Below are 22,282 nucleotides of genomic sequence, written 5' to 3'. Positions count from 1 at the left end.
GAAGGTAGAACACTAAAATATATATGTATATGTGGTATAATTCCTTGCCTTTTAAAAAATTGGCAGAATACATACATAACGTACAATTTACTGTTTTTAACCATTTTTAGTTGTACAAACCTAATGACGTAAGTCACACAGCATTGCCTCATGTTTGCAGGCAACACCACCATCCGTCCCTGGACACTTGACTTTCCATTAGCCTTTTCATGAGCTTTGTGTTCACTGAACAGGAACCTCCGCTGCTCCCTTCCTTCTGTTGTTGGCGCCCACCATCCCATCATCTGACTTTTATACATTAGGTTATTTTAGGCACACCATATAAGTTTATTAACACTTGAGAATTAAAATGAGGTTACTCCTGCTCCGCTGCTCCCCCACCCCCTTATCATTTCATCTTTATTGTGCTGGAGATTAGCCGTAGGCTTTACCCTGGCCATGTCTTCTTTCCATTTGGCTACATCTCCAAACCTGAAATAATGTCGTCGTCCCCCCTCCCCCCATGGCTCCCTGAACGTTTTTGTGATGAGAAGATATTTTCCTTGAGTGATTTGAAAAAAATATTTTCATGGGAGTTTATTGGAGGAAATTCAAGTTACACGTTCTTCTAGTTGTCAACTTTTTATAGTCAAGCTCTCTCTCTTCCTCCTTGTCCTTTTTTCTAGGACTCAGAAGATGAATGTGGTCATACAAGAAACAAAGCAAAGTGTTGTCCAAATTCCTCTTCCGATGAGAGGTCGACTTCAAAGACCAAGACCAAATGTACAAAAGGCCAGACCGAGGCAGATAGTAGAAAAAGGTGAACTGGAAGGCTCAACTAAGAACGAAGGATCAGAACTACAAAAAGATGGGACAAAATCCCTGACGAGGGTGAGAATTGATCCTTAGTGTGTACTAAAACAACAAATGATAGCTCAGCCTTGGCTTGTTCTCTCACATTCTTATTGTTGAATCCAGCCTTTGCTGTTTAGTGTGTTCTGAAGAGTTTTGTAACTTTCCCTTAGTACTACAGTAGCAATTCTCTAGCAAGAAACAGCAGTTATATCATGTATATGCACTGATAATAGTATACTGTTTTGAATGACAGTTTAACCTTTCAAAGAACCTTTCTTACTTACCCTTTCAGATAGTGTCTCATTATTTAGCTGAGACTAGCCTTCATCTTCCGGCCTCACCCTCCTCAGTGCCGTAGTTACAGAAATACCCCATCATTCCGTCCCGTTCAGCCAAGTTACTGCTTTTTCTTTTGCATTCGGTGTAGCTGAGACTGGCCTTGAATTTCTGATTCACTTGCCTTTCCCTCCCAGATGCTGCAGTTGTAGGCATGTGCCACCATATGCAGCTCTATCTAGTCTCTTCTGTAACATGTACTTAATTTATTTGTGTGTGGGGGTGGTGGGTATGTGCACATATGCACATATGTATGTACACATGCCACAGCACACACACAAGGTCAGAGGGTAACTTGTGGGAGCGTACTCTCTTTCTCATGTGTATTCTGAGGCTGGGAGTCAGGTTGTCATGTCTCTGGCCCTTAATCAATTTCCTGATAAGTATTTTGGTATTAGAAAAAATAAATCTAAACTGGGCGGTGGTGGCGCATGCCTTTAATCCCAGCACTCGGGGAGGCAGAGGCAGGTGGATCTCTGTGAGTTCGAGGCCAGCCTGGGTTACAGAGTGAGTTCCAGGAAAGGCGCAAAGCCACACAGAAACCCTGTCTCTAAAAACCAAAAAAGGAAAAAAGAAAAAAAAAATCTAAGTAATATAATGTCCCAAAATGTTAGTCTCAAGTAGTCTTTGCTTTTGCATTCTTTTCTCTGGGTGTTAATATAAAACCTAGATTAAAAGTCATTGTGATCCCCATTTGGACGGAAATACTTAAAAAAAAAAACAGTTAAACTTTTGGTGCTGGAGATCAAACCCAGAGTTTTGTGCATGCCAAGCAGCAGTGTGCATCTGAACTGCACCCCCAGCCCTAATCAGTGCTAGTTAATTTAAATTCTTTATTTTATAACAGATGGCTTTTAGAGTTGGTATGTGCAGGTGTGATAAGTGTACATGTGTATGTAGGCATGGGTCAAATGTTATATAAGGTATTTTCCTTTAGTTTTTGAGACATGGTTTTTCCCTAAACCTGGAGCGTATTGCTTTAGATAAGCTAGAGAGTGCCAGGGATTCCACTGTCTACCTTTCCCCCAGTGCTGGGGTTACAGATGTGCTCTGCCACATCTGTGTCTCATGTAGGTGCTGGCAATCCAAACACTGGTCCTCTTATTTGTTGATCAGACACTCTTACCTACTGAGTCCTCATCCTAGCCCCCTCTTGGGGCTTTTAAAGTATATGTAAACATGGGATGGTAGTAAATCATTGCACTTCTTGATCTGAACTAGGTGACCTTGTGTGAACAGCAGAACATGGACACTGGATGCCAAGTTGAGGCCATAATTTTAAAAACCTGAGTGGCTTAGGCATGGAGCTCAACAACAGGGTATATGCAGATCTTTCAGGTTCAGTTCCTAGCATCCCAAAGAGAAGAAATAAACAGAATGCTCTTTTTTATTGATTAAAATATTTTAAAATATTTTAGTGTTAGAAAATAAATCATATAGTGGAGGGGGTGGTGGCAGCAGGGCACGCCTTTAATCCCAGCACTCAGTAGGCTGAGGCAGGCACTTTGAGCCAGCCTGGTCTACAGAGAGAATTCCAGGACAGCCAGGGCTGTTACACAGAGAAACCTTGTCCTGAAGAACATAAATACATACATACATACATACATACATACACACACACATACATACACAGAGAAACCTTGTCCTGAAGAACATACATACATACATACATACATACATACATACATACATACATACATAAACAAACAAACAAACAAATAAATAAATACCAATCATACTAACTTAGTTGTTGTCTTTGCAGGTGAACTCTCACATTGAAAGTGAAGTTGATGTTGTGTCCTTTGGAGTTTCCGAGTCCAGAGTGAATGAAAGTCACAGCCATGTGGTTCCTGTAGAGAACTTAAATGTTAACAAAAGCAGTATTTTAGATGAACAGATAAGGTGAGTCTGGTTTAATGAGAAAAACATAAACCTTGTCAAAGATGTTTCTGATTGTTACATAATTAGTCTTATGTAATGGTGTCCTGAAGTTTGGCTTTTGTGTTTTGTGGTGCTATTGATTGAACCCACTGCCTTTTACATGTCAGGCAAGTGTTCCACTATTGAGCTGTGTACCCCAACCCTTCTTTATTTTATCTGAGACAGAATTTTGCTAAGTTTCCCAGGCTGGCTTTAAACTTGCTTATAGGCCAGGCAAGCCATGAATTTGTGATTCTTCAGTTTCAGCCTTAGTAGCTGGATAAAGCTTGTTCCAGCAGGCCTATTTAAGTGAGGTTTAAAATGTCCTCAGTCTGGGCCAGGTGGATGGCACATGTCTTTAATCTCAGCACTTGGGAGGCAGAGACAGGAGGCTCTCTGAGTTTAAGGCTATCCAGGACTATGTAGAGAAACCCTGTCTCAAAAAAAATAAATAAATAAAACACACACACACACACACACACACACACACACAAAATCTTATTCCTTATTTTTATGCCCATAATTTTGTTGCTTCCCTTGAACTTTGTGATATTTTATTCTTAAATATCTTTTACATTATATTTTTTTGTGGTGAGGCACATGTGCTACTGTGGGTGTGTGATTAAAGAACAGCTTTCAGGAGTCGGTTCTCTCTCTTCACCATGTAGGTTCTGGGAATTGAGCTTAGTTTGCCAGGCTTAATGGCAAGTGCCTTTACCCACTGAGCCACCTTGCCATCACCTATACTTAAATATATTTTCATAGTCATATGTCATGACATTCTCTCTTGGAGATTGAACTTAACGACTCTAGTACTGAGCTACACCCTCACCCAGTGTGGTAGATTCTAATTAACTTGTTTTTCTAGATACCTTTTCTGATCCTGAAATATACTAACCAGCATTATAATCTTGCTAGAACTTACTAGTTTTTCTAACAGAATGCTTAGTAGGATTGGTACCTCTTTTCTGTATATTTTGAGGATTGGTTTCTAATGGATAAGAATATACACATATACATACATACACACACACACACACACACACACACACACACACACACATATACACACACAGACACAGTTTGCTTTGTATCTGTGTGTTTGGGGTTGAACCCAGTGTTTTGCTTGTAGCACTAGCAAGTTATCTGCCACTGAGCTACATCCCTGTTGCTTCTTATATCAGTTTTTCAGCATCCTAATTTATGTTCTATCCATTACTGAAATACTTTCAGAAGTCCTTAGGTAGCTATTCCAGCTACTTTGATAGCTTTGGCTTTCTTTGAATGTTTAAACCTTGTTTTTGTCTAAATTGGGTTAAGAACCTTGAGACACTGCCTGTCAATAAGACCTTTCCATGAGCTTTCAGGAATGTGGTAAGATAGACTTGCTGTCAAGCAAGACCATTGTGCATTTGTTCGTGTCTTATAGCCCAGTTGAAGCTGTATTTTAAAGTGCTGTTATAAAATCTGTGTTCAGCTTCTGTGGAAGTTGGGAGTGCCTTGTTTTTTCTTTGAAAATCACTTAAAGTTATATGAAACCACTGAATACCATAACTAGTGAGTGAAAGTAAAGAAAGATTAATACTATAAACTGTTCCTGAGGCTATACAGAAAATGGAAGTCATAAAGCTTTTATGTTTTCTGTTTCATGTATAAAATGAGTATTTCATTTTACATGCTTGGTTTTATTTCCAATTCATATATACTCCTTTGAACTTAGAATCAGTTTGAATCAGAATTGTTTAATGTTATGTTGACAGAGAGTTCTGGTCTTCAACATAACTTGTGCTTCACTCTAGGCATGAAAATAAACCTCCTGTGCCTAGTCCAGCACAGCTGATGAGAAGGCGATTCCAAAAGGCTAAACCAAATTTAGGAGGAGCACACCATAAAAAAGAGCAACCAGGTGTAGAAAAAGACACAGCAGACCAGAGCACAGCACCAAAACCAGAAGACCATGTGCTGCAGGAGGGAGACTTGGACATGCAGCTTCCTCTAAAAGTAAGAGTGCGTCCCCCGGGTCAGGGTTGGGAAGAAGAGCAGTAGTCCTTGCTTTGTGCTGCACATATTTCCATAAAAAGCTGTGATGTTACACGCTGGCACAGATTTGAAGACTGATCTCTTGTGGCCTTTTATGTTTAGAGGACTAGTCCAGACTGCTAAACTGTATTAATAAAGATTGTTTCCATGGTAATATTACCTTTCTTCTCCCTCCCTTTCAGGAAAAGACGGAGGTTCTGACACCTCTGGAGACTTCAGCAAGAAAAGATTGTGTAGTTCCTGAAGAGTCGAGTTCTGCCAGAGATGATGCTCCGCTGAGAGCTGCACCTTCAGGAGGTGCTAGGGACGAGATTGTGGAGGACCATCCTATATCATCTTTGGGACTTGACGAGCAGGGTCTCAGTAAACAAGTCAGGTAATATTTTATTCTAGAGACTCAGAATAGGAAATAAAAAGTACTTCTTCGTTAGAGCAGTTCTGCCTTCATGTACTAGTCGTTATTTACAAGCCTATTTTTATTTTTACTTGTAGCAATGTGCAGTTTTTCCCTACCAAACGATAGTGTGCATTACCTCAGTAATAATGCTAATCCTAGTTTGTCTATAAACAATAATGAACAATAACTTCCACAATTTTCAAGAAAGTGGGAAGGAACATAAGTTCTTGAAAAACAACATTGTTTTCCTAATCTGTTTACCCAGTAAGATAAACCAGTAACACTATTTGATCTCATATTCATTATTCATTGGTTCCAGATATTTTGTCTTTTAGTGATTTCTAGTTTTGTGTTTATCTCAGCAACCATATCATAGGTATAAGGCCAGTATTAAAAACTTACTGTGCAAATTTATAGATATATAACTAAGAATTCACTCTGAATTAGATACTAAGAAGTAGTTAGTTCCTTTCTTATTTTCATGGCACATGTTTTTAAAAGAATGGGTAGGGCTAGGGATCAATTTGAGGCCTAGGTTCAATTCTAGCATCATAAAATGAGATGTATCTATCATCATCATCATCACCAGTGCTGGGAGTTGAACTTAGGGCTTCCCATGCTGGGCAAGTGCCCTGCCACTGAACTATACTCTTAGCCCAGGATCTTTATTTTAAAAGTTGGAACTGAGATTTTTGCTCTTAACAGTTAGGCTTTCATTGAGATGATCCTGGTGCATACATGACTATAACTGTTATTTTGGTTCAACATCCAGCAGTCCACAACTATTGAAAGACTCAAATTATTCCAAAACTACTCCGCATCGAAGAACAACGCTCCCCTCTGCCTCTGAGTGTGAGACAGATCACAGCGGGAAAAGAGCACCCAGGAAGATGAAACCCAATGTGCCCAAAGGACGGGGATCGAAACGAATTCGAGGTAAGACTGCTAAGAAGGAACCTAGAGCTTCCAAGTCCGTGTTGGTGACTCTTCGGGCTTCCCAGAAAGAGGATGAAGATGATGCTGAGGATTTTGATTCTGACTATGAGGAAGAAACCTGTCATCTTGCCCCCGAAGAATTAAACAAAGCACCAGTGTTTGTACCTGTTGGTCTCAGATCCCCTGAACCAGTGTCTGCTCAGATCGAAGAAACAATGGAAGAGGTAGTTTGTGTTCTTCTGTTTTGTTATTTTTTCAGTCTTTGGCACTTCACCTTTTTTAGTGGGTGATTATTTCTGCTCTTAGTGATTATTAAGGTCTACTGTCAAAAGTAGTTTATTTGGGGCTTAGTGAATAGCTTAAGGAAATCAGCAGAAATGGCCTGTATGGCCATCACTCAGTTGTCACAGTTCTTGCTCTACAAGGGATTCAGTTAACTATGAAAGAAACTTGCTTATCTGTAAACTACTTGTATCTATAAACTGCTTAATCTACCTTTTAATTAATTTGAAAAAAGTTTTAACAGGTGTTTTTCTATTAACTCTATAATAGGCTTTCTTTATTGTGGTTGGTAGAGAAGATAGAATCAATCTCTTTCCTCTTTTTTTTTATTTTTATTCTTTTGTTTCTTGTGTTTTGTTTTTGAGGAAGGGTCTCATGTATCTCACATTGCACATTGGCCTTCAAACTTGCTATGTAGTCAAGGATGACCTTGAACTTCTGATCCTCCTGTGTCTACCTCCCCAGTGCTGGGATTACAGCCATGTGCTGCTTCAACTGGTTAAGAAATGTTGAAGATAGAACCTACAGCTTCATATATATGAGGCAAGCACTTTACAATAGAGCCATATCCTCAATATCCTCCCTCCCTTCCTCCTTCCCTCTCTCTCTCCCTGCCTCCCTTTCTTGCTCTCTTTCTCTCTCTCTCTCTTTTTTTTTTTTTTTGGTTTTTCGAGACAGGGTTTCTCTGTGTAGCTTTGCGCCTTTCCTGGAGCTCACTTGGTAGCCCAGGCTGGCCTCGAACTTACAGAGATCCGCCTGGCTCTGCCTCCCGAGTGCTGGGGTTAAAGGCATGCGCCACCAACGCCCGGCTCTCTTTCTCATTTTTTTATCATTACTCTCCATCTAAAAGAACTCCTCATCTTGTGAAACTGGAACTCTTGTTTCTATATAGCCCCTGAATTTCAAATCCTCCTCCCTCTACCTCCCAAAAGCTGAAATCACAGGTGTGTGGTGCTGGAGATGGAACCGGGGCTTTTACATATGTGGCATGAGCTCTACCAACTGAGCCACATCCCCCAGTCCCTGCTTCTCTGCTCTTGGTTCTTTTGGAGATAAAGTCAGACATGGATTTGCTAGAATACATGGTAATTCTGTATTTAAGTTAAAAAAAAGATCAGTTTTCCACAGTGGCTATACCGTTTTACTGTGTCACCAGTGGTGTTCTAAGGTACCAATTTCTCCCTTTCTTCACCCCTTCTCACTCCCCCTGCCTCTCTTGCTCCTTTCCACTCCCCAGCCCCTCATTATAAGCGGTCATTCTACAGCTGCAGTGTGCCCCACTCCTGGTTTTTCAGGGGTAGTGCACACCTTAAATCCCAGAGGCAGGCAGAGCTCTGAGTTTGAGGCTAGCCCGGTCTACAGAGCGAGTTTTAGGACTGCCAGGTCTACACAGAGAAACCCTGTCTCCAAAAACCAAAAAAAAAAAAAAGAAAGAAAGAAAAAAGAAAACACCAAAACCAAACAAAACGAGAAAAGCCAGCAGTCATTCTGTGAGTGGATGTGAGGTGGAGTACACTCTGCTTCCTCGTCACTGTGGCCTCACAGTCCAACTCTTTGGCTTTAAATTCCTGCTCATTCATTTCTTTGTCACTTAGCTGGTTCATTGAGCAGGATACCTGCGTCGGTTCTGTAGAAGGATTTAGAATACTTTGAGTCTTTCAAGCAGAACCAGGAGTTTGCTAAGATGGTGGTGGTGATAGAGAAAACAATTCAAGGAATAGTATGTATGCTACTTCTGTTAAGAAATGACGCAGTTCTCGAGTCTGCAAAGGTACATTTGTTAATGGAGAGGAAAACCTGCCTTTAATTTACTTAGGATTAACAATAACATGGTAAATGTCTAAAGGTAAATGAGTTAGAATTCTTGAAATTAACTGAATAATATGGAAAGTTCAAAGTAATTATACTGAGTGTAAGTTTTAGTATATGCCAAGAAAATAACAAAGAAAGTTAGTCTTGTGCAAGGACAACTGGTTAATACTGCAAACACCTGTAACTCTCGCCCAGAGGGATCCAACACCTTCTACTGGCCTCTTTAGTCACTCTTTTAAAAAAAATTATGTTCCTTTAACCAGCTGTCAAGTGAAGAGTTGAATGAACCTGTTACCTTGGGTATCAGGATTCATGCAACTGTGGGGTGGGGAGAGATGGTTGTTGCACTAGGAGTATAAGGTGACCAATATTTTTAAGCATATTCAGTCATCTCTAATATTTATGATACTGTACAGTTTTAGTATTTTAACATAGTTAATCTGTGTTTTTCTTAAATTAGGAGTGTGGAGGGCAGGGACCAAGAGTATCTAGTTTGACTTTGTGTCTCTATGTTTATATACTTGTATTTTTTATGTTAGCAAATGGAGGAAATTGAGACAAAGTGAAAGGAATGGGAAGTAAAATGCCAGCTACTCCAAAGATTAGCTGTAGAGATTTTGAGTACTTGTAATGGACTCAGACCCCTCAGAAAAGTAATGTTTTACTCAGTTGTTTAGTCACTAAGAATTACTGCCATTTAGTTTTTAAATTCTGTACTTGTGGCATATTTCTTCATTCATGTTTGTAATGTATCACATTGAAATAATAACACTTCTTACGACAGCTTGAGATAACCATGGATGTTGCAGACATAGGATGTGTAACTGTTGTTGAACACCAGCTTTCAAACACGGATGCAACAGCTCAGGATGTGCAACCAGAACAAGATTCGCATTCACCATCATTTGTAAGTACTTATATTTCATATTTTGCCTTTCATATGTTTACCTCCCTAAAGAGTACAGAATTATTTTCATAACTTTGTTTATTTTTTTCCTCTCCTGTAAGGAACTGTTTGTATGAATAGTTGAAACTTGTGAATTATCATGGATTTTAATTTTGATTGTAAAACTTATTTTTGTGTTGTTTGGTAAAGCTCTGAATATCATCATAGACTTTAACCTTAAAATTCTGAGGCGTAAGTCTATGTTCAATAAATGTTACAGCAACTACACAAAATTAACTACACTATTATAAATCCTTGTAGAGATGGATTTTAAAACCCAACAAAAATCCCGTGTGTTTTTATTTTGGGTCTGTGAGTGTTCTTTTTGCATGTGTGTCTGTGTGTGCGCCACATGAGTGCAGCCGCTTCCAGGAGGTTTTTCTAGTGGGTCTGCAGAAGAAACCTTCCTTTGCTCTCTTCCTGCCTCTAGAATTTACTAGTGTTTTGTCATTTCTTAGCATTCCACTCTTGGCTTCCACTGCCTCCAACATTCTTCCTGTGTTTGTGTTGTGTCTTTTATTGACACGTGGAATTAGAACCAAACCTACAGTTTTGTTTTAAACTGAGTACATTTATAAAGAACGTTTCCACGGAAATTTTACTTACAGTTTTGGAAATTTGAAATTCAATTTATACTACTTTCCAATTTGAGTGTGTTTTATTTCTGTTTCTTATATGATTGCCCTGGCTAGAGCCTCTATTGTAAATCAACTTCTAGACATAGTACAAGTGGACATTCTTGACTTGGTCACAGTCTTAGGGGAAAGCAGCTGATCTTATGTCATCAAGTATAGTGTGGCTCTGGGGTTTCTAGGATGGTCCTTACCAGATAAGGAAATTCCCTTCTGTGCTGGTTTGTGGTGTGTTTTGTTGTGAAAGGATTTTAGACTTTGTCATGTGTATTTTTTGAGAGTTTTAATTTTTTTTTTGTACAATACAGATGTAAAAATATTTTTGTTACTGTATTTACAAGTTGTAATAGCAGTAGTTTTTGGCTGTTGAAGAAAACTTATTTCCCTGAGATATTTCCTCCTTGATTATCATGTATGATTTTTATATGCTTCTATGTTGTTCACTAGTATTTCAAATGTATTTATGTTCATATTCATCGCAGATAGTATCTCTGGGTTTTTGTTGTTGATGGTGATGGGGGTGTTAGGTGCTGAAGTCTTGCTCCTCCAGTACCTATGGTGGAGAGAGAGCAGAAGCAGCTTAGAGGACGTCTTAGCCACTAGGAGCTAAAGAAAGGCGACAATGAGCAATTGTGGTTCACAAATGCTTGTTTCAGTTACCAGTGTTTTATAGATTTTGCTGAATAGCTTTTTCTCATTTGTTTTTGCTCTTACAACCAATTCTAGGGGCTGTCAGTGTTTGCTTTTTGAGTCACGTTTGGCAGTCTCACTGGGCAGCAGGTCATTGGTGCTCCTCACACTGCCTCTGGACAGCTGTCTCCTGTGCATCATTTATCAAAATTTGTTAGATTTTAAACCACGCAGTGGAGAAAGCTTGTGTCCTCTCCCAGGCTTTAGTTTTTATTGGGTAAAAACTGGTAGCAGATCTGACTAGAGTTGAAGGATTATGACTGTGAGGATCTAAGAATGGTTAGATGTATACAGCAATGATGAGGAGACAGAAAACCAGGAATGAGATATTTATTTATGAGATATTATTTCTGTTCTTATTTGTGAAGCTTTATGATCAAACATAAAGTAAAAGTTATTATTATAACCAAAAATATAGAAAAACAACAACAAAACCAGAACATTTGTTTGGGGGATACACTTAGGATGTTACTTATCTTTTCCTTTTTTTTTAGGAAATGGTCATAGGTGAACAGACCCAAGAAGAACCAGGTAACTATTAACAAAGAATTGATTGAAACTACTTGGTTAACTGTAGCATGGTGATTAGCAGTGGCAATAGTTAAGCAGGACAGCTTTCTAAAGTGTAGAACAATGACATTAAGCTGTTACCTTTATAGAAAGCTGGGATTCTCAGAACCTAATTTTAGAAGGTGAGGCTAGACTAGATAATGTTAAGAAAAGAAGTAGTGATGTTTCCTCTGGAGCTGCACAGTTATTTAATGTGTGTTTTCAGGAACTAACAGTTAACATTGATGATCTATCTCTAAATATGGAGTATATATTTTACTGTGCGATACTCATACTGGGATGGTGGTCGGAAGGCTGTTGAAACTGTTTATAGAAGATGAGTGTCTGAATAGTCCTTCTAAGTGAAGAGACTTCTGGATTCCCTGTTGTGTTGTAATGCTGGTCTGTCTCCTCCAGGTCCCAGTGACGGAAGCACAGAAGCTGCCATAACATTACTTACAATGGGAGACATAGTGTTGCAGTCAGAGGTCATCACTGAACAGGCTGATGGTAAGAATGGAAGGGAGGCTCTTAGAGAACAACTTTGAGATGGTGATGCAGTTGCTTTATTAAGAATAATTTGGGGGGTGGTACCGGAGTGATGGCTCAGCGGTTAAGAGCACTGGCTGTTCTTCCGGGGACCTCAGATCAATTCCCAGAACCCATGTGGCAGCTCACAGCTGTCTGTGGCTCCAGTTCCAGGGTATATGACACCCTCACACAGACATACATGCAGGAAAAACACCAATGCACATAAAATGAAAATAAATAAATAACTTAAAATAAAAGAATAATTTGGGGCTGGAGAGATTGGCTGAGCTGTTCAAAAGGCTAGGCTCATAACTAAAATACATGAATAATTAGGCTAGGCTTGGTGGCCTTAATCCCAAGCCACTGGGATGCAGAGGTAGGCAGATCTCTGTGAGTTTGTAGCCAGCCTGGTCTGCATAGTGAGTTCCAGGCCAGCCAGGGCTTGAGAGGAGATGGGGGCGGGGGAGGAAGGGAGAGGAGAGAGAGAGTTTATGTTCATGGAATAGTTATCTAGAAAATCTTCAGCCTGTGAACCTGTAACCACCATAAAAGTCATTGGATGATGGAAGTCAGTGACCACTGACCACTTCAGAGATACTTCTTTAGCAAAGGGTTCCTGCCTGACATGATGATCATGACTCTGATAAATCTATGAATGGGGCAAATAGTAGTTACTAAGATGATTTATTCTAAATTCTTCTAGTAGTGGAAGGAGCCAAAGGAAATGCCAGTCTAAATCTTTAATGCATTAAGCCAACTTAGAAGCTATATAGTTATTGTTATAATTTTTATTTTTGTGGTATGGGGTATGGAACCCAGAGCCTTGCACTTGCTAGGCAAGTACTCTGTGACTGATCTAAATCTCCTTCCCCAGAAGCTGTGGTCTTTACTCATTATTTTTAACTACAGCTAATTGTATTCTTGATAATTGTTTTGACTGGTAATAGATGACCTGCCATTCATTTTAGTTGTTAGACTTGTAAGTTCATAACCATGCATTTTTTGGGGGACTATGTAGTCTGTGTTCCAGGTAGGGCTTCTTTCTCAGTGGCAGAATATTTTAGTGGAGCCTGTCACAGATTTCTAGTACATAAAGTATAATTTTCAAAAACTAATAAACGAAAATGTCCTGTCTTGAAATCTATGTAGAGTATATAGTTATTGAAAGTAACAAAAGACTAGCTTTTACTTAGAGTACTCCAAAATTTTACTGATAAGAATAATTAAGCTTATTACAAGTCAAATTTTTAATGAAATGTGAGATAATGAATTTAAATTTGTATCCTACTAGAACAAACTTTAATATCGAGATTAGACTGTTATTGAATGTTGAGGAATTAATTTTATTCAGGTAGCTATTAATATTGGGTCAATTTTAATTTCCTATTTTTTTCTGCAGTAGGAGTATGTGTATTTCCTGATGTTCATTCAAAGGATAAAAGTCATGTTCCTTTTAGCCCAGATAATGTAAATCACAAAATTATTCATGAATATCAGGAGGTTTCTTCACCTGTGATTAGTATGTCGTCTGCATCGGTTGAGGAGAACAAAATTGTATCGGAGGAACAAAGTACCAGAGAAGAAGCTGTACTGGAGGAAGCTGTACCGGAGGATACTGTGTCAACCAGGTTATTTTCATATTCAGTTCACAAGTACAGTTCAGTAGCATCATTCCTTTAGTTATTAGCATCTCTAGTGCTTCTACATAAATTTAAAGTAGACAGTGCTAAGTTTTCACACATTAATTTAAAGATGAACTTATACTGATAATGGTTTATTGATGTGCATATAAAATCACAGCAGTATGTTTTCTGTGTCTTTGGAACTTAAGCGAAATAGGTTTATATAAATGTAGTCTGTTTTACAAACATGATTCTATTTTCTTCTGAAGTCTCTTAGTAAACTTAACCACTTTATAATTTTAGCATTCAGAAATGAACATTTGCCAGGTGTGGTGGTACATATCTATAATTTTAGCCTTCTGGAGGCTGAAGCAGGAGATACCTTGAGTTTTAGGGGGGAGCCTCTTGTGTGTTGAGACTATCCAAACAGACAAGCAAACGATCACATATAATCTGATACCTGGATGGTGGTGTGTTAACTGTTATCATTACTAGACATAACACTGCAAAGGGACTCTTACACACTGATACCTTTCTCCTGTCCCTTTTGTTTTAGGAATACCGCTTCTACAGTGACCAAACCTTTGAGAATAGAGAGTCATTTTGCTACACCTGAACTAGATTCTGAGAAGATCTTCGGGTTCTGTGGGCTTGAGGGTCCTCAGGAAGTTGCCAGTTGTGTAACCAAAGGGACAGAAGTGGAAATTCACAGAGGTGAGTTCCATTTTTCTCTTACAAAATTACATGGACGAAAGCTCCTTTAGGGGTCTGAGAGATGGCTCAGTCTGTAAAGGCACTTGCCACATAAGCCTGTAGCCCTGAGTTTGATCTCTGGAACTTGTATAAAGGTGGAAGGAGAGAACTGATTCCTCAGACTTGTTCTCTGACCTTCACATGCTCACTGTGACACATGCCACTCCTGTAACAATAGATGATTTTAAATCCTTATGTGCGGGAATATTTTGTTCACATGTGTTTTGAGAGGGAGGGAGAGAGAACACACCTATAATTTTAGCACTCTGGAGGTCAAGGCTATCTTAACAAAAAGTGTTGTGTTTATTTATTTTAAACCAGTTTGATTGAGACATGATTCATATACAGTATAATTTACCGACTTAAAGTTTACAGTTCAGTGGTCTTCTGTTCACCAAACTGTATAATTACCACCATCAGTAGCTACTCTCCAATCTTAAGCAACCACTAATTTACATTTGCATATGCAATCTGGCAGTTTCACTTAGCATATGTTTTCAGAATTCATTTATATGGTAGCATATAAAATACCTTTAAAAAATTTACTGTCGTGTATGTATGGAGTGGGGAATGAGTTTGTGGAAGCTGGAAGACAGCCTTGTGGAGTTGGTTCTCACCTCCTACCTTTACAGGTTGCCATATTTTCTTGGTAAGAGCCTTTACTCACAGGCCCTTGTTTATTTTTATTGCCAAATAATACTTCATTGTATAAATATACCACATTTTGCTTATTGTGTGTGTGTGTATGTGGGGGGCATGTGTGCCACTGTATACATTGTATACATGTGGAGGACAGAGGGCAGGTTTGGGTTTTCTCCATCTATGGATTCCAGGGATTGAACTTAGGCTTGCACACCAACTGCTTTTTTTTTAAATTTATATGAATGAGTGTTTTGTCTGTATGTATATCTGTGCCCTGCATGGGTGCCTGATTCCTGCAGAAGCCACAAGGGTATGCCAGACCCCTGGAATTGGAATAACAAATGGTTGGGAGCTGCTTTGTGGGAGCTGGTACTCAAACTTGGTTCCTCTGCAAGAGCGACAAGTGTTCTTAACTACTACGCCATCTCTCGAGCTCCCTCGTTTCCTAAATGGACTTACTATATTGTGATGTCCATGGTAACGCCTAGTGTCCTTCCCTTTTCCAACTCTTCTCCCCAAAGTCCTGATTCTCAGGGAAAGCAGTGGAAGTCATAGCCTTCCTAGATTGTGAATTCATGTTTAAAACATCTGGATAATTAGCATCATTCCTTCCTAGTTTTGGGTTCCTGATATCTGAGATTTGCTTTCAGCCAACAGTTAGTTAATGGAACTGGCTTGAGCGGTATCCAAAAGTCCATAGGTGGTCTGCCAGTTTGCCCCACACCTACCCTCTGTCTAGGTTCACATTACTCCTTTTATTTAGCAGTGTTTTCCTTCCCCTTTGTGATATCATTTACATTTTTTATATATTCACTTTGTGTGGGGGCATGCATGGGTGCACACACATACCTGTGCAGATGCCATGGTGCACGTGTGTGGTGGTTAAAACTTGCTGGAGTCATCTTCTCCGACAGTGCGAGGCCCAGAGGTGGAACTGGGTTTGTGAGGCTTGATGGCCAGTGCTGTTGTCCACCCAGCTGTCTCACCTGTCACACAGTTCTACCTCTCCAAGACGTCTGGTGTGGTGGCATTAGACAGACCCTTTTGTGTTCACTTCTAATCCCCTTTTGGGTGTGGGTTTGTAATCACTTTTAAAATCATGTATTGCATGTATATGTATGAGTGTGTGTGTGTGTGTGTGTGTGTGTGTGTGTGTGTGTGTGTGTACACGTACGTACATACATGCATGCGTGCCTGCCCAAATGTGTGGATGTGTGCATGCGCATGTAGTGTGCATGTGCCACAGAGGATGTGAGAATATCAGATGACAGCTTGTGGGAGTCAGTTTTCTCCTTTGATGTGTGCATCCTGAGGATTGGACTCAGTCTTGATGGTAGGCACCGTTAGCTGGGGAACCATTTTGCCAGCCCTTAATTTCAGTACTACTTTTGGTTATGATACTGTTGAGCTATTACCATAAAAGGGGATGCAATTGCTTTGGCAGCCAGGAATGAAATATGTGCAGTACAGGTTTCATTGATTGTGTTTGCTTTTCAAAAGTCTTGGCAGACCCCATTCTTCTGCCATGTGAATAAGCTAATTTTTGAAGTAGGAGAAACTTGGAGGGGTCATGAATCTCTTCTAAGAGAGGGTATGTTTCTAATATAGAGATTTAGCTGTCCTATTTTGAACTACATTTTAAGTGTGTTTTTCTTGTTTGTTTTGAAAGAAACTGAGGAAAAGGATTCCAAAGTAATAGATTTAGAAGAGAAAAGCCTGGACCCAGCAGAGGCTAAGGAGCAGAACCATTTGCCATGTGTGCATGCTGCGGAAGGGCCCAGAGTTTCTCAAGAAGTAGTCCTACATGCAAGGTAAGGGCAGGGATACTGGCGTTCTTTTTGTGTGGTGCCTCAGCTTCCACCGCAGGTCAGAGCTGTAGGACTGTATTGAAAATAATGCTGTTGTAGTCAACATTTTTAAAACATGAAAACATCACATGAAGTGATAATACTTAGTCCTAAAACTAATTCCATGTTTGGTTGACGGATTTAACATAATGTACTGAAACTGTTTCAGAAGTGAAGATGAAGAGGAGAACTTGCAGGAAGTTCAGAGGTTGGGTGCTGCAGTTGCTTCATCTGAAATGGGGCTCCACCCACGAGATTCAGGTCAGGGTCTTGGTGAGAGTCCAGCTGAAGAGCCCCTCAGAGGAAACTGTGACGACAGCAGCGTGCTCCTGCTTCACACGCCAGAGGTAAAGGAATCTGGTGCAGCAAAGGGGAGTGTGTTTCCAGAGAGGACACTTCATCCTTTCCGCTTCCGCCTGGTGTAGAGACTCAGACTTGTAATCCCAACTCTCAGGCAGAGACAGGAGTACTCAAGTTTGAAGGCAGCCTGGGCCATGTAACAAGAACTAGGTTAGCATGAGTTACATAGCAAGACCTTGTCTCAAAATACAAAACCAAGCTGGGTGTGGTGGTGCACACATTGATCCCAGCCCTTGAGAGGGAGAGGTAGGCAGACCTCTGGGTTCCAAACCACGCTGGTCCACATGGTGAGACCCTGTTTTGAAAACAAACAAACCCCTAAGTATGTATGTTCACTTAACAGTTCCATCACTGATTCCCCAACACTCTTAGATTAGCTCCTTTCTGCGTCCTGCCAGCTCCTCACATCTGTGGTCCTGTGTGACCTTGGCAAGAGTGTACTGTGGACAGGGTGTGGTGACCTTGCCTGTCCTGAGGGAAGAGGATCCTCGGAGCCCAGGAGCTTGAGGCCAACCTTGGCTCTGTGAATACCTGTCTCAAAACCAAATACAAAAACGGCATGATAGAACTTGTGCTGTGATTTTGGTGTCTTGACCCCTTCAAGACCATAGAGCAGTGGTTTCCAACATTTCTTCATGTTATGGGGACCCCCAACCATAAAATTATTTTGTTGCTACTTCATACCTGTAATTCTGCTACTAAATTGTAGCTACTATGAATTTTGCTACTATGAGTCGTAATGTAAATATCTGACAGACGACCCCTGTGAAAGGGTTATTCAACCCCCAGTGGACGTGCAACTCAAGGGTTGAGAACCGCTGCTCTAGAGTTATAGGAGTTATTATCCAGCTTTGTTATAAAAACTTGAGAAATTAATTCCTTGCACCTTAGCTCTAGTTCATTCAGAGAAAAAATGTTTGCTGAGATATTACATGCCTGACACTCAGGCACTGGGATATGGAGCCTTGGGAAACATGAGGAAATGAATGGTTGGATTGGTTTATGGGCATTGGGACAAGACTCTGAGTGGGGTCCCTCAGAGTTTAATCTGGAAATGAGCATCAGGCCTTAAAACTGTCTTTGAGAAGTCCCTTAGATGGGAGAGTGCTTGAGTTTGCAGGACAGAATAAATGAGCTTGTTAAAGGGGATGGAACAGGTTTTAAAAACAGGTTTAGAACACCATGACTTGTTAACAGAAGTAGAAAGTAAGGGGTTTGTCTACAGCCAATGTTTAGAGATTGCTACTGCTTCCCCAGTTTGTTTGTTTGTTTTAAATCTTTTGAAATAATTTCAGATTAGAGAAAAGTTACAAAAATCTTTTAAGAACTTTCCCTTATTCTGTTTCTTGGAGTCATTGTTAATTTCTCTTACTTTTTTTTTTTTGGTCTGGCTCTACATGTTGTAGATACTTTAATTGTGTGTTTGTGTGTGTGTGTGTGTGTGTGTGTGTGTGTGTGTGTGTGTGTGTGTGTGTGTGTGTTTCTACACAGGCATGCATGCAAATACCATATTGCTTGTAGAGGTGTCTGAGGACAGTCTTTGGGAGTCTGCTTCTGTCACCTTGTAGGTTCTGGGCATGGATGAACTCCGGTTGCCTGCTGAGCCATCTCATCAGCTTAGTTGGATACTTGTAAAAACTTGATTGATGGCTGGCAGGATAGCTCAGTGGGTAAGGCGCTTGCCACCAAGCCTCTCGACCTGAGTTTTTAACTAAGACCCACACAGAGAATGGGCTCCCTCAAGTGTACTGCTGACCTTTGCAAGTGCTCAAATCACCCACACCATAAGAAAGTTAAGAAGGGCTAGAGATATGGCTCAGCAGTTAAGAATACATACTCCTAAGGATTCAAGTTTGGTTCCTAGTATCCACGTCAGTTGTCTCTGGCCTCTTAAGGGCATCCACACACATGGCATATATGCACACAAACATAGAAGTAAAAATAAAAATCATTTGTTTTTAATTCAGAGAGTGATGAATGCTGATGCTCAACTAGTTTTCTCCTGAAAAATTAATAAACATAATAAAACTTGATCTGTTTGAAAGTTACAAGTATGAGTTGTAACCATAAGTAATATCTTTAATAAGAAGAAGATTTTTACAAAGAAGTGGCAGTGAGTGCTGCCTTCAGACTCAGTATTACCATACTGTACAGTTTTAGGGCTAGATTACTACAGAGGCAATGCTGTGTTATCCCTTTTGTGTGGCATAATGTCACTTTGACCTGTTACTGCAGGTGCTTTCTAATCACTTGGCTAGGGTAGTATCTGTGAGATTGCTTGGTTATAAGGACATTTTTTTTCCCTTTTTGTTAGAAATTTGTCTAGTGAAACCCAGCTTTTGTTACCCAGTAGCTTTGGTATCCATTGACGAGCCTTACTTGAGTCAATTTTTGGCATTGTTTGTTTCAAAATGAAAGCCTGAAGATGTCAACATAGAGAATTGCAATCTCTATATTGGTAGTTTGTGGAAAACAGGGGGAGACCACAGTGTAGGAAAGGAGAGTAGTTGATCTCAATTGAGATGTTCCCTACTCAAGTGTCTCTGTAATGGCAACATGGACTAAGCTGAGTTCAGATCGCCACCCTGACTCTTCAGAAATGATAGAATACTCACATCTAACAATTTAATCAGGATATTTTAAGCTTATGTAAATCAGTCAAATGTCCACTGACTAAAAATCCAAAACTAAAAATCTTTAAGACACTTAAAATTGTACATTTAAAATAAGCCTTTAAGTATGGAGACACTGTCTTTTTGCCATATGTCAAACTGTCAGACTTTTTCTAGCTTCACTTTCTTTTCAATTTTTTTTAAATGGCAGAGTGTACCATCTAATATTCCAGAAGTCCAACAAGAAAATATGATCAATCCTCAAGATGTAACAGGTATGAAAAACTCCTTCCAGCAAGTGTCATAGATAATGTATAGTATAATTTGTATGTTTAACTTTTTTTTTTTTTAAAGACAGGGTCTCTCTGTGTAGTCCTGGAGCTTGCTAAGTAGACCAAGCTGGCCTTGAACTCACAGAGATACCCTCCCCCCATGGCTGGCATTAAAGGTGTGCTCCACTACACCTGGCTTGTATGTGACTGTGGAAAGGCACAAATAGACTTACAAATAAGCCAGTGGCCATGGCAGCCATAAGATACAAGTGTGACGTTTGCCAAGTGTATTCAGATTTGTAAGTGCTTCCCCAGAATAGTCTGTCTATGCTTTGGGGATTAGGGCTTGGAGGATGTGTTTTAGTGTTTTATTTAGTCTCGGTGTTGTAAGTCATGAGACTCTTCAGAGATGAAGTAATGTTTTTCTGCTCCTTCTTGGTTTAGCTTTTCATTCTTAACTTTTAACTTTGACAGTGAATCTATTTGCTAATCTACAGCAAGATGGAGAAGATGAACAAGCATTCATTTTAACTTTGGTGGAAATCCCAACTGATGCAACAGAAGGGTTCACTGATGCCTCCATGCAGTTAATGCCAAGCTCTTTACTGCCAGCTCCTATATTGGTCAAATCTGGAAACACGATAGAAAGAGGTGACCTGAGGTAAAAAAAAAAAAACAAAAAAGAGTTAAACTTTTACCAGGAGAAAAGACACTTCATGAATCAAGTATTAAACAAGTTAATTATACAGTGCCATTTCTTTTTATAAAATCACAACTATTGGCCGGGCGGTGGTGGCGCACGCCTTTAATCCCAGCACTCGGGAGGCAGAGCCAGGCGGATCTCTGTGAGTTCGAGGCCAGCCTGGGCTACCAAGTGAGTCCCAGGAAAGGCGCAAAGCTACACAGAGAAACCCTGTCTCGAAAAACCCAACCAAAAAAAAAAAAAATCACAACTATTAATTTGTTCATAGCACAGATTAATGCTACTCATTGTGATGTTTCCATGTCGGAATACAGTGGTTTGACCTTGTCTGTTCTCTGTTCCACCCTCTTACACTTTCTGTACCGCTCCTCTCTGTCATTTGCCCTAAAGTCCAGCTGCTTTTGCAAAGTCCAGCTGGTTTTTTCAAAGTTCCAAGTCTTACATTAAGATTTTTGATTTGTTTGGAATTGTTTTTTTGTGTAGGATGAGACAGAGGGGTCTAGTTTTTTTGTTTGGTTTGGTTTGATTTTTGAGGGCTTTTATTTTGGTTTGTTTTTAGACTCAATGTATATGTATATTTTGCTTGTATGTATGTATATGTACCTGATTCCCTCGGAGGCCAAAAGAGGGCATCAGATCTCCTGGAACTGTAGTTACCAGGTGGTTGCTTGTGAACTACCATGTGGGTGCTGAGAACTGAACCAAGTTCCTCTGCAAGAGCAATAGGTGCTTTAACTGCAGAGCTCTCTCACCAGCCCCAGTGATTTTAGTTTTAAATCTATATGTGGACATAAGTTTTCCCAGCACTATTTGTTGAAGAAACTGTCTATTCTACATTGTATTGCTTTAGCACCTGTGCTAAGAATTAGCTGTAGATATATGGGTTTGTTTGTTTGCTTGTTTATTTATTCATTCTGTTCTTTTGGCCTGCATTTCTTTTTTATGCTCCATCCTGTTTCTGTCATTATGGTTCTTTAGTATATTTTGAAATGGGTGTTTGTTTTTTTTTTTTTTTTTGTTTGTTTGGTTTTTTTTTTTTTTTGGTTTTTTGAGACAGGGTTTCTCTGTGTAGCTTTGCACCTTTCCTGGAACTCACTTGGTAGCCCAGGCTGGCCTCGAACTCACAGAGATCTGCCTGGCTCTGCCTCCCGAGTGCTGGGATTAAAGGCGTGAGCCACCACCGCCCGGCAAAATGGGTGTTTTGATACTTGGAGCATTGCTTCTTTTTCTCAGGATTGCTTTGGCTGTCCAGGCTCTTGTGTGTCTGTGTGAGTTTTTGTATTGTATTTTCTAGTTCTGTGGAGAACAAATGTCTTCAGTAGGTTCTGTAGGTTGGTGTGATCAAACACTGTGATCCAAACCAACTTGGAGGGAAGAAAGGATTATTTTGTACTTTGCAAATCACAGTCCATCATTGAGGGAAGTCGGAACAGGAACTGGAGACAGGAACTGAAGCAGAGGTCATGGAGGTGTGCGGCTTACTGGCTTGCTTGGCTTGCTTTCCCCGGGGGCACTGGCTCAGTACTGACACCACTCCATTTCCCTGGGCCCTCCATCTTTAATCAT

General features: G+C 40.0%; 1 protein-coding gene across 5 annotated transcripts in view; it reads left to right on the top strand.

The window, feature by feature from the left end:
- Bdp1 (BDP1 general transcription factor IIIB subunit) overlaps positions 1-22,282 on the top strand; it is a 100,440-nt gene that overhangs the window by 54,070 nt on the left and 24,088 nt on the right. For 4 of the 5 annotated variants that reach the window (XM_006994411.4, XM_076552123.1, XM_076552122.1 and 1 more), the window contains exons 21-34: positions 666-870; positions 2,933-3,072; positions 4,890-5,091; positions 5,313-5,506; positions 6,300-6,687; positions 9,342-9,464; positions 11,320-11,356; positions 11,792-11,884; positions 13,305-13,533; positions 14,084-14,241; positions 16,592-16,733; positions 16,939-17,116; positions 19,953-20,016; positions 20,488-20,674. In XM_006994411.4, coding sequence (XP_006994473.1) covers positions 666-870; positions 2,933-3,072; positions 4,890-5,091; positions 5,313-5,506; positions 6,300-6,687; positions 9,342-9,464; positions 11,320-11,356; positions 11,792-11,884; positions 13,305-13,533; positions 14,084-14,241; positions 16,592-16,733; positions 16,939-17,116; positions 19,953-20,016; positions 20,488-20,674 — 2,340 coding nt within the window. The remainder of the gene's footprint in view (positions 1-665; positions 871-2,932; positions 3,073-4,889; positions 5,092-5,312; positions 5,507-6,299; positions 6,688-9,341; positions 9,465-11,319; positions 11,357-11,791; positions 11,885-13,304; positions 13,534-14,083; positions 14,242-16,591; positions 16,734-16,938; positions 17,117-19,952; positions 20,017-20,487; positions 20,675-22,282) is intronic. The other variant, XM_042261693.2, reaches the window with a different exon arrangement.

Source organism: Peromyscus maniculatus, chromosome 15 (assembly GCF_049852395.1).
Source record: "Peromyscus maniculatus bairdii isolate BWxNUB_F1_BW_parent chromosome 15, HU_Pman_BW_mat_3.1, whole genome shotgun sequence".
In the NCBI taxonomy this organism is placed as follows: Eukaryota; Metazoa; Chordata; class Mammalia; order Rodentia; family Cricetidae; genus Peromyscus; species Peromyscus maniculatus.
Note: the sequence above shows the minus strand (reverse complement) of the source record. Positions and strands in the feature narration are given on the sequence as shown.